This window comes from Oncorhynchus kisutch, linkage group LG28 (genome assembly GCF_002021735.2).
Source record: "Oncorhynchus kisutch isolate 150728-3 linkage group LG28, Okis_V2, whole genome shotgun sequence".
Classification (NCBI taxonomy): Eukaryota; Metazoa; Chordata; class Actinopteri; order Salmoniformes; family Salmonidae; genus Oncorhynchus; species Oncorhynchus kisutch.
Genome location: NC_034201.2, coordinates 14,615,651 through 14,634,969, shown reverse-complemented (window position 1 = coordinate 14,634,969; position 19,319 = coordinate 14,615,651). Strand labels below are relative to the sequence as shown.

The 19,319-nt window shown below is 41.2% G+C and overlaps 1 protein-coding gene across 2 annotated transcripts in view; it reads right to left on the bottom strand.

Moving 5' to 3' along the window:
- The window catches only part of LOC109872455 (ephrin-B1-like), an 81,066-nt gene that overhangs the window by 9,483 nt on the left and 52,264 nt on the right, over positions 1 to 19,319 (bottom strand). For both annotated transcript variants that reach the window (XM_020463673.2, XM_020463672.2), the window contains exon 3: positions 1,351 to 1,443. In XM_020463673.2, the coding sequence (XP_020319262.1) occupies positions 1,351 to 1,443 (93 nt within the window). The remainder of the gene's footprint in view (positions 1 to 1,350; positions 1,444 to 19,319) is intronic.

The window sequence follows — 19,319 nt, the reverse complement described above, 5'->3', positions numbered from 1 at the left end:
CAAATAAGCCCTATCTGTAGAATAAGAGTCTTATCGGCAGACCCTCCCTTTGTGGTTTGTTTGTTTTGGATGTGTGGACGCTGACTAGGGCAGTGATTAAGACTGACCCTGCCACTCCTAGCATGACGGCAGGCCAAGCAAAGGTCTCTTTAAAGACCTAGCTACACTCTTCCAAAGAACCTAAAAGGGTTATTCGGCTGTCCCCATAACAGAACCCTTTTAAAGAACCCTTTCCAAGTTGAACTATTTTGGGTTCCATGAAGAACCCTTTCCACAGAGGGTTCTACATGGAGCCAAAAAGGGTTCTCCTATGGGGACAGCCTAAGAACCCTTTTGGAGCCCTGTGTAGATGAGTGGGCCAATATATCAGTGATGATTTAAGGAGAGGGAGAGTGCATGTGCTGACTGATGCATATATATGGAGAACCTGGGTTTTTTCAGTGGTCTCATCTGTTCCACACGGCTGATGGTGCGTGTGGTAAACGTCTTTATTCCTTCATCACATTGATTTGTGTTGAATTGGTTTGTGTTGGCCTCGTAATCCACTGTCAGCATGATTATGTATTGAGACAAATACGTATACATGTTGCACAGTGTTATTTCTAAAAGCTAGTGGGGACATGCCATGGTAGATTAGACAGCCCACACCACACCAGTGTAGAATGCCTGGAAACTCTTGCCCCACTTATCTCAATTCATTGACATTATGTTAAGGCTGCTGCCTCATTTGGAAAACAATGTTAACACTTATTTGAGTTTGTGACACTGTGAGAGACAAAGTTCAAATTTAAGAGTGACAGTGTGTGAGAAACCTGGGCTCTTCAGGCAAAGCAATCTCATTCATGTTAGACCAACAGACAGTCTAAGTTATAGGACAACAGGTAGTCCATAACATGCTCTATGGAATGTCCTCTATGTTTTCCACAGCTTTAATTTGTCATTGTGTGAGTGAGTTCTTTTGGTATGTATGAGAAAGCGTTTCAGTGTGTCCATCTGTATTTGCACAATAGCTTTTCTTTGTTTCATCTTTCCCTTCTCAAAAAAGAAAAGTAAAGAATGGAGTGAAATGTGATGTCTGAGGCCCTTATTTTATGAGCGATGAAGTCACTGGGCGACTCTCCACACACTGTGAGCAGCGGAGTATCCCACTGTAAAAAAACCCACGCCCGGGGTGTCTGGCTTTATGAACAATAGCTCATGAAACGCTCCTCTTGCACTGCAGTCATGACAGTCCCCATACAAAGCTTTCATTATCACTCATCCATACTTATATCCTGCCTGGCTCTATTGTGACTGCCTTTTACTACTTTTCTGGCATTCCTGCCAGCCCGCATCGAGATGCTTACTTACCCTGGCCCACTTTCATGACGATCTTCATGGAGAGGGTGTTGCAGACCCCTCCTTCCCTGTTCTCTAGACCTTCCAGGGTCCCATTCGACGTGGCTGTGATGAGACAGGAAACAGTGTTGGAACATAAATAATAATTACAGCCACTCAGAATTAATGTATGGCTTGATTGTTCATTCATGAAGAGAAAATATATTTGCTTCATAAGATACAATCTAACCACTTGCGCTGAGAAAATACTTTTTAACATCAAGCTGTATATATTGCTTACAACAGGTTCATTTTCTAAACCGCACACCGGTAATGTCCGCTCAGGCTGTGGCACCATATAAAAACAAGGCTCTATTATTTTTGAAGGTGCTGCTTATATCTGTACATAGGGAAGGAAATTGATGATGAAAAGTGGTGTCTCCTCCTACTAAGACATGGCTGTGATAGTAATCTGATCCCAAGGGAATGTGGTGGCCTTCAAAATACTGCTGAAATCATACATGTGGAGAGAGGGAGGTGTGCACAGTCCAAAAATGTATATGTGGTAATCACTTTTACCCACCTCCTCCTCTATCTCTCCCCCTACTCTTTAAAACAGGTTTTTGTTCTTTCCTTTTTGCTGAAGCAATGTACCAAACATTTGGCAAGGCATGTTATGCCAGAAGCAATTATCGCAAGCTGCAAATGCCAGGGGCTTAGCTTTCTCTTTCGGCATGTCCTGTAATTAGAGACTGGGTGGCACAATGGCCTGCAGCCCTTATCTCTGAGGGGCTTTCCTTCAAATCAATATCCACTGAGGGGAGCTGAGGAGGCCGGGGGACAGGGGAGGCCAATAGGATCTCTGTCGCCCTGTGTTGCTTCTGTCAGCTTCGCTTCCCAAGGACTTAAGTCACAGAAACGGGGCGCAATTGGCACTCTCTATTCTAAGTTGGGACAGAAAAGACCAAGGAGTGTGAATATGGATCGGGTTCTCAATAATGCTTTCAGCCCATATATACGAGGAGGTGGTTTCCATGCCAGTGAAAGCTGGGGCCCGCCCTGCCCTGTGTGATTCTTTTCAGACCTGCTCCGTGGGTATTTTTACCTCCAGAAACCTCCGCTTTTTCTCCATCTGCTCCATTCTCCCCCTCACATGGCACTAAAGGGACGGCCACCTTATTAGCTGGTCCAGATTCCTCTCTCATTAAGAATCATGAATGAGTTGCCATGTAGGAGAGTGTTTGACTAATAAGGTCCCTCTCCAGGAGAATCAAAGCCCCTCTCAGTGGAGCCCAGGCACAATGGCGGTGGGCCGGTGAGAATGGGGCATGTGGCGCTGCTCCAGCAGAGGTATCCCACCACACCACTGGCTCAAATCACCAACCGCTCAACAACACAGAATGGGAGGCCTGTGAACCTGATTTCACTCTTTCTTTCCCACATTTTGTTTTTTCATTCTTCAAGGATGCAATTAGAAGACAGAGGACACACAAAACCGGGCTCATGACAAACATTTTGGATTAGCAATTTCTTCTTATGGAGCAGCCAGATAGAATAACATGAGAATTTGAATTATTTTGTTTTACAGGCAAAGCTTAAAGGAGCTTATATTGATGAAATTTCACTACTGACACCCTGCATATACTGACAGCCGTACAGTATGGCCAATCAAGAGACATTATAATGGAAAGGGATTCATTAAGTTAAGGAGCTTGAGAAGTACAGCGAAAAGACAATCTCATTGACTATTGGCCAATGCAGGGAATAAACGTGGAACCTAGCCTCGTCTACCTACAAGCCGCGACCTTAGCTGATTACATTACCTGACTGTCTCATTCACATTGCATGCTATATCATGCAGGGTACATTCTGTAACTCTTTTACTACTACTACTACCACCAAATGAGACTTCTTTGTCAGTCGAGAGAGGCTCCAGCAAACTAACTCCAGTTTAAATAAAAGTGACAAGCTAACCTTGAACGGTTTGATGGAGCAGGAGAAGCAAAACCCTAGACACAATTCATTAGTATTTTCTGATTGCATTAACCACCAAATAGACTTACCATGTTTCTCAAAAACCAACTGTCTCATACAACCTATATCTGTCCAGTATTCCACAAATAGAACCCCTCATTTGACAGATGCCTTTTTAAACTTTTTCTTTCGAAAAGTGAGCTTGTCTTATTAGGTTTTGAGCACTCATGAAATGAGAACGGATGTGAGAAAAACATGAGCAATCGATAGCTTACAGCACTTAACCCCAAGAACAAATTGCGTTACAAAAAAAATTGAACGGATCCTTAACGCTCTGTTAGTGGAAAGTTGAGGCAGTGAGTAGGAGAAAGCCCCGCTGCCGTGAAGGATGTCACAACTATTAAGATGCATGGGCCTGGGAGAGGTGCCAGGCTCCGACCGAGTCGTCATGCACAATGTGAGCATGCCACCATGCCCGCGAGAAGCAGGGCAGAGATACAGACAACTATCCAACAAGGCCTCCAATTATAGGCCACTATGTTGCCCATCAGAGAAACACTTAGATTCCAGGACAGGAAATCACGGCATCACTGAGAAAGGATAAGGGAATTTTATAACATTTATAACACAATTTTATAACTTGTCTGTTATTATTGTAAACACTGTATAATTGTTTGTCACTGCAATGAGTAAACTCATAGTTGGTTCCAGGACTGTCAAGGCCAACCTATGAACTGGGAAAACATAATTTAACACAGGATATGAAGCAGGGTCATCAGCAGTCCCATCTCTTCCACAGCTGCTGAAACTGACTTCTGTTTTCAAGGGTACTGGGGGTCACGTTTCACAACTCATGGGGCTCTGAGATGTTGGAAAGATATCTCTACCTTGCAACAACACTGGTCTCTATCATTCAACTTCAACAAAGCTATTGCACTCGTTCCATGAAACGGAGTCTGGAAAATAGGTATTCCAATGTAAAAGTCTGAAATAATAGTCAACTCTAGAAAAATTCAAGGACAATACTCAAACTATTCCGTCTGGGGGGTACTAGGAAATTGTCTTTTTTTTGTCCCCAACTGTACTGTAGTGTACCAAAAACATCTGGAGGACATCTTGAGATTTGAACACAGCAGATTAGTTTAGGGACTGGGGATACTTTTTGCATGACAGCCTGTATCGACAAAAAGTTCCCTTCTTACCCAATAGATCAAAGATTTATGTTGATAAAAAAACACCTTTCGGGAAAAGGGGGATACCTAGTCATTTGTACAACTGAATGCCTTCAACTGAAATGTGTCTTCTGCATTTAACCCAACCCCTCTGAATCAGAGAGGTGATATATGTAAGAGTACCACCTCAAATGATCAGGGCAAATGTCCGTTTATTTCTAAAGAATGTGGACCATATAGTGCATAGTCCAGGTCTGAGAATTCTAACTTGTTCAATTCTAGGTATGTTTATAAGACTGAGATGGGACCCTTTGTTAATATACGGTGCTCAAAATATAAATGACTTACTGTATAGCTACCAATTATAAAAATCCCCTTGAGAAAGTGGAGCCATTCTGTTTGAATCATAGCATGGTTGTTTGGAGCCTTACCACTGGGGGTAGGGAGCCAACAGACATTAGCACATAATTCATTTGGCAAGAATAAGCTCTATATGCTATAGTGTGTGGCTCTGAGGGAGGCTTCTCTGAGGGAGGCTTCATGACTCAAATAAATCTTGTGCCATTCTAGGTTTCTCCCTTTAGCACCTCTAATTAACTCCAACATGTTTCCTCTTGATTATGGTTTCTTTCTTTGCTCCAAGGACAAATAGCATGGTCTCGCAGGCCATCATACTTGTATGTAACTGCAACAGCATAGATACTGTGCTGCTTGTTTAAACATAAGCCAATCTGAAGGGAGTCTTATTCACTCATTGTAAGACATTGTGGGTGAGGATATGAAGCAAAACAGTTTGTTTTACAATTGACATTCTCTGTGGTTTGTCCTCATTTAACAAAATGCAGACAGTATTTCCAAACTTAACTGTCATTTCAGTTTGTAGGACGCTATGGATGTTCCTCTGAGTGCAGCCAATACCACATCCCCACATACTCACCAATGCACACCATGTTTAGAAGCAAACACGATTTGTCCAAAAAATTCTTCTCTGTACTTAGATGAAATGACAAAGACATTCTCCAAAAACAAAAGACCAAGCGCATTCAATTTTAATTAATGTGCCCTGCAGCATGCTTCTGTAGAATGTGTAGACAATACCTTGTACACAGTCCTGTGCATGTGTTCACTGAGCAATAGCATGTACTTATGCATGCATGACTCAACATCTGACATACAAGGACCCTCTGTACTGTAATTAAACATGAGCAAAATCTATACTCATTATTCATTTTTCAATTATATTTTATTACATATTGATTTAGCAGTATTACAGAACTTGCCAGTGTACACTACATCAGGCCCATAATGTTAATGCCACGGCTTCTGTATTCTTTCCCTGTAACTCACTGTAACTCCTAGTGGCATCTTTGCCCCAAACACCATCTGACATGTCTGAGCTTTGCCCCGTCTGACAAAAACTCATTTAATCTGTTTCAGTGGAGACAGAACCTTCACTGACGCGCCACTTTAAAACCTTGGGACAAATGGTAAGAAAAAGGCACAGAGAAAACCACGCAAAGCACCTTTAAAAGGCCTTGATGAGTGATAGGCTTAGCGGGATAGAAAGGGTTGTTGTAAACTCAACTCCCAGATGAGCACTGATAACTGTGTTCCAAGGACTATGCCAGGTAGCCACCCTGACAGAAACTGGAGTGGGATTCAGCATTCTGAGACAAGGCCACAGCTACTCTCTGACCCAGATCATTTAGACACACAGGGGACACTGGAAACATTGCAGCTAGCTATTCTGTCCATAATAGAAGGAAATTATAAAAGTCTTGAAAAGTAAGAAACTGTGGTATGTTAGACAGTTTAAAATGATATTTTGACAATGTCAATCGCTTGTGAAATAGAGAACATTTTGGACTCACTATCTTTAGCGAGAAACTGGGTTTGGTCTGTGTTTATGGTCAGTAAGATAATAAGATGCAAAATATTTGGGTTAGGAATAGAAGCAGTTGTTTTAGGGATTCAAGGGAGAGTGGCTAAGTCCCAAGGCTGCCCCATCAGATCAGGCACAGTTGACCTGCCTTCTGACAAATTAAGCTGAGGGTCTGGAGTGGATATTTCAGCGCTGCTGCAAGATTACAGCACACTCAGCTCCACCAATGATATTAAGAACAACCTTTAAATCCCGGGGGCCAGCTGCACCATGGGAGCTAAGAGTCCCAGAACAGGAGGGAGGGGGAACTCAGCCCAGCCGCCACCACTGTCTCCCACCTATCCACCTCACATCAGAATGAGACCACAGGCTCACTACACGACATCAGAACCAAAGCAGGGTTGTGACGAAAATGAAGGGAAACACATTTTTTATTTTTCTCCCACTGAACCTGTCAGCTCTGTGAGTGTCTCTGTGGATGCTAGGGTGGATGCCAACTCACAACATTGCGATTACGAAAATTGATTGCTCCTACAGACAGTGAGTCACGTGGCCGTGGCTTGATATATAAAGCAGGCAGACAGGCATCAAGGCATTCCGTTACTGTTCGATTGAACATTAGAATGGGCAAAACGAGTGACCCAAGTCTTTGAGAGTGGTATGACCGTCTGTGCCAGGCACGCCGGATCCACTATTTCAGAAATGGCCGGCCTCCTGGACTTTTCACGCACAACAGTGTCTAGGGTTTACCGAGAATGGTGCAACAAACAAAAAAGCGGCATTCCAGTCAGCGGCAGTCCTGTGGGTGATAAAAGCTCATTGATGAGAGGTCGAAGGAGAACGGCAAGAATCGTACAAGCTAAAAGGCGTGCCACAAACTGACAAATAATGGTGCTGTACAACAGTGGTGTGCAGAACGGCACCTCGCAACGCACAACTCCTCGATCCTTGTCACGGATGGGCTATCACAGCAGACGGTTCCACTCCTATCAAGTAAAAGAAGAGGCTTCAGTGGGCACGCAATCACCAACACTGGACAATTGAGGAGTGTAAAAACATTGTCTGGAACATAACAGTGAGTTCAGTTTACTTGAGTGGCCTCCACAGTCCCCAGACCTCAACCAAATAGAGCATCTTTGGGATGAGATGGAACAGGCTGTTCGCAAAATGAATGTACCGCTGTCTAATCTGCAGCAACTGCATGATGCCATTGCGTCAGCATGGACTAATATCCCTGTGGAACATTTCTGACACCTTGTAGAATGCCCCAAATAATTCAGGATGTTCTGGAGGCAAAGAGGGTGGTCCGACCCAGTACTATATGGGTGTACCTAATAAACGGTCCAGTGGGCACCTGAGAGGTTGCCTGTGGTTGAACAGACAATTAAATGTGGGTTATGAGTGGAGACACGTGCTCAATATTTACAAAACAGGGTTCTGTATTTCTACAACAAGATTCTGTAAACACTCCAGGGTGTAGCAGCAGTCAAATGTAAATTGAAAAGTCAACATTTAATTCCGTTCCATATGACTTCATTAATGTATTGGGTTGGTTGCCGGAGCTTGACAGGGACCAGTAAATGACTAGTTTTACCCAAATCCCCAGTTTAATGGGCATAACTGTAATTATACACAGAGCACAGATCAAAGCTGTAACCCATGTTTAAAGATGATGCACAGGCACAGTAATTGTTTGTCTTTGGGGAAGCGGCGTTTCTGACAGAAATAGTGAGTTGAAAAGACCCCAGTCGACTCGTTCTGGGTCACTCCCTACCACTGTTCACAGAAACCTAAACTCTGGTGCCGCAGAGTGACAGAGGAGACGATGTCTGGAAGGCTCTGCCGGGATCTTCCTGCAAGCTGGGAGTATCTGATTTCACTCGAAGGAAACTACAGAGATAATATACAATCCTTCAATAGACACCAGAAGGGTTTTATTGGGAAACTACTGAGCTCAGGAAACAAACATTTGATATGCTGAATACCACTTTCAAAGATTCTTTATTCTCAAGGTCATGCTAAAAGAGGGATTAACGAAGAATACAATAGTTGAGAAGGGATGTCATTTTTTATTCTTGTTCAAACTGATTCACGTAGAGTGGGATCAAATAGAATAGGATCAAAAGAGTTTCAGAAAGCAATTCAAACAGACAGCTTGACTTGAAGAGGACGTAATGGTGTCATGTTTATTTAAACTAGTATTTTCTGTGCACATATTTTTCTTTATGCTACATACTTTCAATGAAATCCCTCAAATTAAAAATGAAACAACCGGTTTTCAGATTTTTTTTAAGGGGGAAGAATTTAGGTATGAGTTCATTCAACTCCTATGGATTCAAAAGTAACAGTATTTTGGGGTTTATATTGTCCCACCCCCATTTAGCTAAATCCCCTCTGGTCATGGTGTTGATCTTTTTTTCTTATTTTTAACAACACTAAATGGAGTAAATATTCAACTCTCAGAGAGTTGCTCAAAATGAACTTAAATTACAATTTTACTCTTCTCAGTATTATTTTTAATCAACTCCCTTGCTATGTTACATTTGCCTGAGTTAACAATCAACTACAGCATAGTACATTTTTATTTCAGTATACCTCCTTTAAGGGTGTAAAGGGTGTATAAGCGTGTAATTTTGATAGAAAAAAATGTATGTGTCACATTATGGTGGTTTGCGAAGTGATATCCAATCTCTGTTGGAAGCCAACTTGCTGGAAGAAATCCATCACTTTTACATCACTCACAACTTGCAATTAAAATCCCTATCAGGGTAGGGAAGAAAATATCATACATGAAGACTACCTACACCCTTCAAACTCAACTCTGGACTTCAAAGCGTGCTCCACAGATTCGTTTTTATCGTTTGCCTCTAATCGGGGACCTATTTAGACCTGGGACATCAGGTGTGTGCAATTCATTATCAGGTAGAACAGAAAACCAGCATGCTCCAGACCTTGTAGGGTAAGAGTTGAGTACCCCTGACCAACACCATGTAAACTGGAACAACTATCTCACTAACTAACAGTTGCAATTAATCCAACCACTTACAGATTGGATTAGTTTAGAAAAATGTGTGTTTCTTATCTTTGTGTAGCAATAGATAAAAACAATAAAATGTAAATGCCAAAACACAGATATTGAAACAAACAATTTGAAAAAACAAACCTGCAACAGAGCATGCTGGGAAATATGACAAGGCCCCTCCCACTTATGTGGATAACTCAATAGATATAACTGTCTCTGGTTACTCTTAATGGAGTTAAATGTACTCTGTCCCAATTAACCATAATTTATCAACATTAGGGAGCATATCACTCCCTTGAGTGTTAAGATGATTCCCAGTAGAGTCAATTTAACCCACATTTCTTAACACTGATTTCAACTATCCTTGATTTACTTGATTTTTTTCTTTTCCTGTAGAAATCTTGGTGTAAAGGTGGAAATTGCACATTCCGAAAATGGTGTAGCCTCACATATCGCTTTTCTTCCAGAAGAGAAGCTTGCCAGCATTTGGGGTGGCAGGGTAGCCTAGTGGTTAGAGCGTTGGACTAGTAACCGGAATGTTGCAAGTTCAAATCCCCAAGGTACAAATCTGTTGTTCTGCCCCTGAACAGGCAGTTAACCCACTGTTCCTAGGCCATCATTGAAAATAAGAATTTGTTCTTAACTGACTTGCCTAGTTAAATAAAGGTAAACATTTTTTTTTTTAAAGAACACTGGAACTGAACTGCTTTTAATGTCCATCCATTCTCCCTCCCATAGGCAGATGTGATATTTAGTATACTGCCAGTTGGATTTTATACTCTCTGAACTCTTTTTTTCATGGGGACAACTGACATTTTTCACCCCCCATCCTATATACAGCATGATGGTAGCGCCATCCTGTGATCATACAGCAGTTCATCTTTAGTACCATAAGGGGTGATACAAACATAAAAAGGATCCAGATTATTGTAGCTTTATCATAGACCTATATTGCTTGGTACTAACTCAAACCCCTACAGTACTTCATCACAATCACACACACACACACACACACACACACACACATTATCCACCGATATATAGGTTCTTCAAACGTTTGAGTCCTCCCTCCTTGTCTCCAGCTACTGTGCTGCAGAGTGTTTGTAATTCGATTTGAACTCTGGCAAATTGTTTGATGGGAAACACAAAAAAGTAATGCGGTCCTGCACCCGGCAGGAGGTTCATTGAATCAATATACTCCACTAATTTTTATAGACAGCAGGCAGGGGAGGGGGGACAATACAGGTGCATCAAAGCTGGGACCGCGAGACTGAAAAACAGCTTCAATCTCCAGGCCATCAGACTGTTAAATAGTCACCACTAGCTGGCCTCTGCCCAGTACCCTGCCCTGAAATTGAGTCACTCTCACAAGCCACCTACCACCCTGTACTCAACCCTGCACCTTAGAGACTGCTGCCCTTTGTACATAGTTATTGAACACTGGTCACTTTGACAATGTTTACATACTGTTTTACACAATTTATGTATACATTATGTATTCTAGTCAAGGCTCACCCTATATAACTACTGCTGTTCACACCTTTTCTATTCATACACTGTCCATAAATGTCTATACACACCATCATATACAGTTGAAATCGGAAGTTTACATACACTTCTGTTGGAGTCATTAAAACTTGTTTTTCAACCACTCCACAAATTTCTTGTTAACAAACTATAGTTTTGGCAAGTCGTTTAGGACATCTATGTAATTTTCCCAACAATTGTTCACACACTAAGTTGACTGAGCTTGGAAAATGACAGAAAATGATGTCATGGCTTTAGAAGCTTCTGATAGGCTAATTGATATAATTTGAGTCAATTGGAGGTGTACCTGTGGATGTATTTCAAGACCTACCTTCAAAATCAGTGCCTCTTTGCTTGACATCATGGGAAAATCAAAAGAAATCAGCCAAGACCTCAGAAATTTTGTTTTAGACCTCCACAAGTCTGGTTCATCCTTGGGAGCAATTTCCAAATGCCTGAAGGTACCACGTTCATCTGTACAAACAATAGTATGCAAGTATAGACACCATGGGACCATGCAGCCGCCATGCCACTCAGGAAGGAGACTCGTTCTGTCTCCTAGAGATGAACGTACTTTGGTGCAAAAAGTGAAAATCAATCACAGAACAACAGCAAAGGACCTTGTGAAAATGCTGGAGGAAGCAGGTACAAAAGTATCTATATCCAAAGTAAAACAAGTCCTATATCGACACCTGAAAGGCCGCTCAGCAAGGAAGAAGCCACTGCTCCAAAACCGCCATAAAAAAGCCAGACTATGGTTTGCAACTGCACATGGGGACAAAGATGGTACTTTTTTGAGAAATGTCCTCTGGTCTGATGAAACAAAAATAGAACTGTTTGGTCATAATGACCATCGTTAAGGAAAAAGGGGGATGCTTGCAAGCCGAAGAACACCATCCCAACCGTGAAGCACGGGGGTGGCAGCATCATGTTGTGGGGGTGCTTGCCGCAGGAAGGACTGGTGCACTTCACAAAATAGATAGCATCATGAGGAGGAAAATTATGTGGATATATTAAAACAACAGCTCAAGACATCAGTCAGAAAGTTAAAGCTTGGTCACAAATGGGTCTTCCAAATGGACAATGACCCCAAGCATACTTCCAAAGTTGTGGCAAAATTACTTAAGGACAACAAAGTCAAGGTATTGGAATGGCCATCTCAAAGCCCTGACCTCAATCCTATAGAAAATTTGTGGGCATAACTGAAAAAGCGTGTGCGAGAAAGGAGGCCTACAAACCTGACTCAGTTACACCAGCTCTGTCAGGAGGATTAGGCCAAAATTCACCCAATTTATGGGAAGCTTTGTGGGAAGCTTGTGGAAGGCTAACTGAAACGTTTGACCCAAGTTAAACTATTTAAAGGCAATGCTACCAAATACTAATTGAGTGTATGTAAACTTCTGACCCACTGGGTATGTGATGAAAGAAATAAAAGCTGAAATAAATCATTCTCTCTACTATTATTCTGACATTTCACATTCTTAAAATAAAGTGGTGATCCTAACTGTCAGGAATTGTGAAAAACTGAGTTTAAATGTATTTGGCTAAGATGTACGTAAACTTCCGACTTTAACTGTACATACAATGAGTGTCTTTCCAAGACAGACTGACCAGGTGAATCCAGGTGAAAGCTATTATTCCTTATTGACGTCACTTGTTAAATCCACTTCAAAATCAGTGTAGATTAAGGGGAGGAGACTGGTTAAAGAAGGATTTTTAAGCCTTCAGACATTAATTGCGCAAGTGTGCAATTCAGTGGGTGAGTGGGCAAGACAAAATATTTAAATGCCTTTGAATGGGGTATGGTAGTACGTGCCAGGTGCACTGGTTTGAGTGTCAACAACTGCAACACTTCTGGGTTTTTCACACTCAACAGTTTCCCGTGTGTATCAAGAATCGGACTCCACCCAAAGAACATACAGCCAACTTGACACAACGGTGGGAAGCATTGGAGACAACATGCCCAGGCGAATTGAGGCTGTTCTGAGGGCAAAATGGGTTGCAACTCAATATTAGGAAGGTGTTCGTAATGTTTTGTACATTCAGTGTTTATATTTATTTTCTGAACTCTGAAATTGCTCGTTCAAATATTTCTATATTTCTTAATAATTTTCTTGAAATGTTTTGGCTTCGCATGGATTGTTTTGACAGGTATAACTGCACTATCGGTGCTAGGAACATAAGCATTTCGCTACACCCACTAGAACATTTGCTAAATATGTGTACGCGACCAATACTATTTCACAGCCTCCCAGCAGATTGGTCCTGACTATCTCCTTATATTTTATTTATGTTAATTAATGGATGCTTAAAGGAGAAAATGGCATCTTAACTTGCTCTCTAAAGTCTCACAATCCATTATGTACAGGATTGACAGCACTGGGACTAAACAGCCTCCTAAAATCCAGTAGATGCCTGGATAATTTATGCATTGGTGCAATGAGATAGCAGTGGGACACAGGCAGATATTGCAAACCTTAACAGGCCCTTATACACTGGACAAGATGGAGCTGCTCCCAAACTGGTTTAGGGAATTATTACATGGTGTGTATAACCTACATTACATGGTTTGGAGGTGTGTGTATGTACATCTGTACTTGGTTGTGCGTGTTGGGTGGGCGTGATAGATATGTTTCACATTTGTTTCTCATTTTCCCCATGTTTTCTATTTCTAATAAAACAGTGCATTTGAAAGGATAAAGTAGCTGCTAGGGCTGATCCCATTTAGTAGACTGGTCGATTGTTTGGGCGATAAGAAATGTTGGCCGACCAACAGCCTTAGTCAAGCAGTAGCAAAAAATATAAAAACAGTACCAGTCAAAGGTTTGGACACACCTACTCATTCAAGTTCATTTATTTTTATTTTTAACCATTTTCTACATTGTAGAATAATAGTTAAGACATCAAAACTATGAAATGACATATATGGAATCATGTAGTAACCAAAAAAGTGTTAAACAAATCTAAATATATTTGATATTTTTGAGATTCTTCAAAGTAGCCACCCTTTGCCTTGATGATAGATTTGCACACTCTTGACATTCTCTCAACCAGCTTCATGAAGTAGTCACCCGGAATGCCTTTCAATTAACAGGTGTGCCTTGTTAACCCTTTCATGTGTGAGTTCCAAATATCTCTAACGGTTGCCCCAGCGTTATTTTTTTTATGCACATGTTAGAACGTTCTCTCCATCTCAGAATGTGATTGTTACGCAACAGTTCATTTAATCCGCGCTGCCATCAAACCAAGGCACCTAGCTTGTTTTTATTTATAGGCTGTTTCAACTTCAATTTCAAATGATTTTCTAACAAGTTTTTATTTTCTAAGAACAGTTTGAATTGAGGTGTATTCCGTCTCCTCATTCATTGACATAAAAATAGTTATTTTCACTTTTGCGGACAATTATGTTTTGGGACATTTCTGACCCAGACAAAATTCCCCAGGCACTTCCCAATTGTTTGCATGCATTTCCGATTCTTGCATAGATTGTAATGGGCACATATTATGTGTGTAAAATACTTTTTTGAAGGTTGTACTGATTATGATGATCTAAGCTAATTCCAGCTGTGGTAGCCATGTTTGTTGACAAACAATGCATTCTGGGTTTCACATAATCGTCTGTTGGACCAAATATGTTATAACAAAATGAGGTGAGTAAGGGTTCACTAATTTTTTGAGTAAACTTCCGGAAATAAATGGTGGGATGTGAACGATGGTGGACGACACCCTCCCTTGAACATGCAAACTATAAACCGACCAAAAACATTGTCTCCTCTTATTATATTTGGTTTCTGTGAGGGGAAAAAAAGAAAGGGAGCGCGCAGAAACTACCCATCTCTAATTACTTTCAATTTCTAGAGAGTGTTTTACTCAATTATTTTGATCAATGGTGAGCTCACCTGTGATGTGATTAATTATAAACAGTCATTTCTATTAGCTAATTGATATTGTAGTTTGTCAGCGAGAGTTATACAAACATGACCGCTTGTGTTACGTCAATCTTTCCTCAGTTAGCCTACATTTTTCCAGTTTGGATGATTGTGTTATGCTGTAGATACTTTTGTGAATGTCTGAACATTGCATCCAAAAATAAACTTCTCACATTTTGGTCATAACTTTGTAAGGACTGTGTTTGTGCAAAATGTTTCTGAAAAATGTGTGGCCAGCTCAAATGCTGATTGTTGCGTCATTCGAAACTGGCTGTTCTATATAACTGTTCTAATCACAATAGTTTGATCGTACACTACAGGGACCACTGTAGAACGATCACACCCGTGTGTTGGTACGTGTGAAAAGGTTAAAAGCTCATTTGTGGAATTTCTTTCCTTCTTAATGCGTTTGAGCCAATCACTTATGTTGTGACATGGTAGCGGTGGTATACAGAAGATAACTCTTCCTTTCCTGGAAGACCCAGAGGGCTATCTCTGCTGCAGAGGATAACTTCTTTAGAGTCAGATTACAGCCCAAATAACTGCTTCAGAGTTCAAGTAACAGACACATCTCAACATCAACTCTTCAGAGGAGACTGCGTGAATCAAGCATTCATGGTCAAATTGCTGCAAAGAAACCACTACTAAATGTCACCATTACGAATAAGAGGCTTGCTTGGGCCAAGAAACACGAGCAATGGGCATTAGACCGGTGGAAATCTGTCCTTTGGTCTGATGAGTCCAAATGTGAGATTTGGGGATATTTTGTGAGATGCAGAGTATGTGAATGGATGATCTCTGCATTTGTGGTTCCCACTGTGAAGCATGGAGGAGGAGGTGTGACGGAGTGGGGGTACTTTGCTGTTGACACTGTTGTTGATTTATTTAGAAGTCAAGGCGCACTTAACCAGCATGGCTACCATAGCATTCTGCAGCGATACGCCATCCCATCTGGTTTGCGCTTAGTGGGACTATAATTTGTTTTTCAACAGGACAATGACCCAAAACACACCTCCAGGCTGTGTAAGGGCTATTTGACCAAGACGGAGAGTGATGGAGTGCATCAGATGATCTGGCCTCCACAATCACCTGACCTCAAGCCAATTGAGATGGTTTGAGATGAGTTGGACCGCAGAGTGAAGGAAAAGCTGGTTGAGAGAATGTGGCTACTTTGAAAAATCGAAAATTGCTTAACACCTTTTTGGTTATTACATGATTCCATATGTGCTATTTCAGTTTATTTCTTCACTATTATTCTACAATGTAGAAAATAGTAAAAAATAAAGAAAAACCCTTGAATGAGTAGGTGATTCCAAACTTCTGACGGGCACTGTTTCTCACAAATCTATTGTCCAAGGACATGCTATCATCTACTCTACAGGGATATTAAACACTTTGAATTATTGTTCCAAAAGGGACTCATATGATATCAACATAATTTTTTTTACTCATATCATTGACATAGAAACCAAATAATGGCTCCTAGAAGCATGTCGTTTGTCATATTTCAGCAACATTTTTCTAATCTTAAACAATTCCTAGAAACAGCTTAATAGGATGAAAGGCAGAATGCCCACTGTGTTTGCTTACAGCTTTATCTCAGACATAATGAGAAAGGTAGACAACAGAAATATTTGGAAGGGCCCGTGGAGAGGAGTTGGAAATAAAAAAATTCAGAGCGACTAGCAATATCCATATTAGCACATTTATTTATTATAGAGCAACAATAGTTTGTTTATGAGCAACAATATTGTGGAGGAAAAACATCCTCCCAACGAACCTTCCTCCCGATCTTTGATGTCTCAGCCAAGACAAATGGCAGTAGATTGGGGCGTGCCCTGTTTTCCTCACTGTACTCCCTGTCTATGATGGATCTGACAGTACCAACACCGACCTTTTCATAGTGCCCTTCTGATTTCATCGATTGAGGCATGGTTAAAGTCAACAGTGACTTATGAAACCCTACCACAAGAAATCATTTCCACAACTACCGATCCTTTGGCCAGGACTGAGATGGATGGTTTACAAAAGAGGGCTTTCACATCCAGCTTGAAATCCCATTGGCAGCAACACTGTTCTCTGGTCTGATTATGATTGCTCTCATTTATTTTAATGATGTACACTGAGTGCACAAAATATTAAAAACAACTTCCTAATATTGAGTTGCACCCCACCCTTCCCTCTCAGAAGAGCATCAATTCATGTGGCATGGTCTCTACAAGGTGTCGAAAGCGTTCCACAGGGATTCTGGCCCATGTTGACTCCAATGCTTCACACAGTTGTGTCAAGTTGGCTGGACGTCCTTTGGGTGGTAGACCATTCTTGACACATGGGAAACTTGAGCGTGAAAAACCCAGCAGCGTTGCAGTTCTTGACACAAACCGGGGCGCCTGGCATCTACTACTATACCCCATTCAAAAGGCACGTAAATATTTTGTCTTACCCATTCCACCCTCTGAAAGGTACACATACACAATCCATGTCTCAATTGTCTCAAGGCCTAAAAATCCTTCTTTAACCTGTCTCCTCCCCTTCATCTACACTGATTGAAGTGGATTTAACAAGTGACATCAATAAAGGATCATACTGTCGCTTCACCTGGTCAGTCTACGTCAACACATGTTTTGTACACTCAGTGTATAAGTGAAAACAACTTCTGTCATTTTCAAATATCTGATTAAAAAGTCCACTATTATTCAAAATTAGATTATTCCAAAATAGTGCAGTGTAACCTACCATTTACAATGACGGAGTGTGTTCTAAGACCTGTCCAAGCAATTTTATTTAAATGGAAAAAAATCATGATCCAGGATTGTAGGACAGTTCGTTGGAACTGCAAGCTTGATCTGACACTGCGAGATTTCTGAAAGAGCATCAACTTAACTACAATCTCTCCTCAGGGATGTGAGAAAGTCCCTGAAAGCATTAATTTGTGTAAAATTTGTGTTCGTTTCTGCTGTACGCACAGGGAGCGTACTCATTACCCTACATAACACACATCACTACATCCCATCATGCCTCACTCTATGGCCCCCAAAGGTCAAGGTGACTACCTTAGGGATATTGCTATGGCAACAGGTGGAGGATCTGATCCATGTGGGGGCTCAGATGGTTCAGTGTTTGAATAAGCAGAGGCTGACCAATGACTGAAAAAACAGCTACACTCTGAGAAGGCAAAGGTCAACTTTAATCATCTCCACAGCTCCCCACAGGAATCTCATAAAAAAGTTACACAAGTTCATTCTCATCTCCACCCCTACAAAAGAGAAAGGTGAGAAGAGATTAAAAGTATTTATCTAAAACAGTATTTAATCCTCTGAAAACTGATATAAAGACTAGTAAGTCATATTGAAAGTAGTTTACTGATTGGGCACTTTGTAAGAAGTTAATAAAAACTTAAAATAAAACGAGCTAAGACTGGATATTTACCAAGAAACAAAAGGAAAGCTTTGCCTACGATCTCGACAGAACCTAGTTAAATAAGATAAAAAATCTAAAGCATATGCTTTGTTGGAACTCCAAAGCCTGCGATTAAATGTGTTGTCTGCAGAGCGAACAATTAATATGCTTCGAAGCCTAAGCGCTCATTACGTTCACATCAAGGCAGTAAACAAGTCTACAAAAACAAGAAAATGCAGATACAGTAGATATACAGTACATTACTGTACTATGCAGCATACCACCCTGCATACCACTGCTGGCTTGCTTCTGAAGCTAAGCAGGGTTGGTCCTGGTCAGTTCTTGGATGAGAGACCAGATGTTGCTGGAAGTGGTGTTGGAGGGCCAGTAGGAGGCACTCTTTCCTCTGGTCTAAAAAATATGTCCCAATTCCCCATGGCAGTGATTGGGGACACTGCCCTGTGTAGGGTGTTGACTTTCGGATGGGATGTTAAATGGGTGTCCTGACTCTCTGAGGTCATTAAAGATCCCATGGCACTTATTGTAAGAGTAGGGGTATTAACCCCGGTGTCCTGGCTAAATTCCCAATCTGCCCTCAAACCATCACAGTCACCTAATAATCCCCAGTTTACAATTGGCTCATTCATATCCTCCTCTCCCCTGTAACTATTCCCCAGGTTGTTGCTGCAAATGAGAATGTGTTCTCAGTCAACTTACCTGGTAAAATAACGGATAATTAAATACATTACTATGTAACACAGTTTTAAACTTTTCACACTATCTTTTATGAGACAACTGACTCCTTTAAATTAAGGCGTTTCAAGTCACAGACTCCTCTACGACTGATTTCTATTTTCAGTTTATTCACCACACACTGCTTCTGTCGATAAATCAAGCCTTTGACACTGTGGGTCACACAGAGATTTAGGAGTTTAGTCACCACCTCACACCATTTGAATAAACCTCTGAATAGGATGTTCTTCACACTATACTAGCCACCACTGTGGAAAGCCCCTTGGTCCCCACCTCAGGGAAACATGACCCTTCTGACATGGCAGCCACTACGAAACTAAAAATGAACCTGGTAATTATAATTT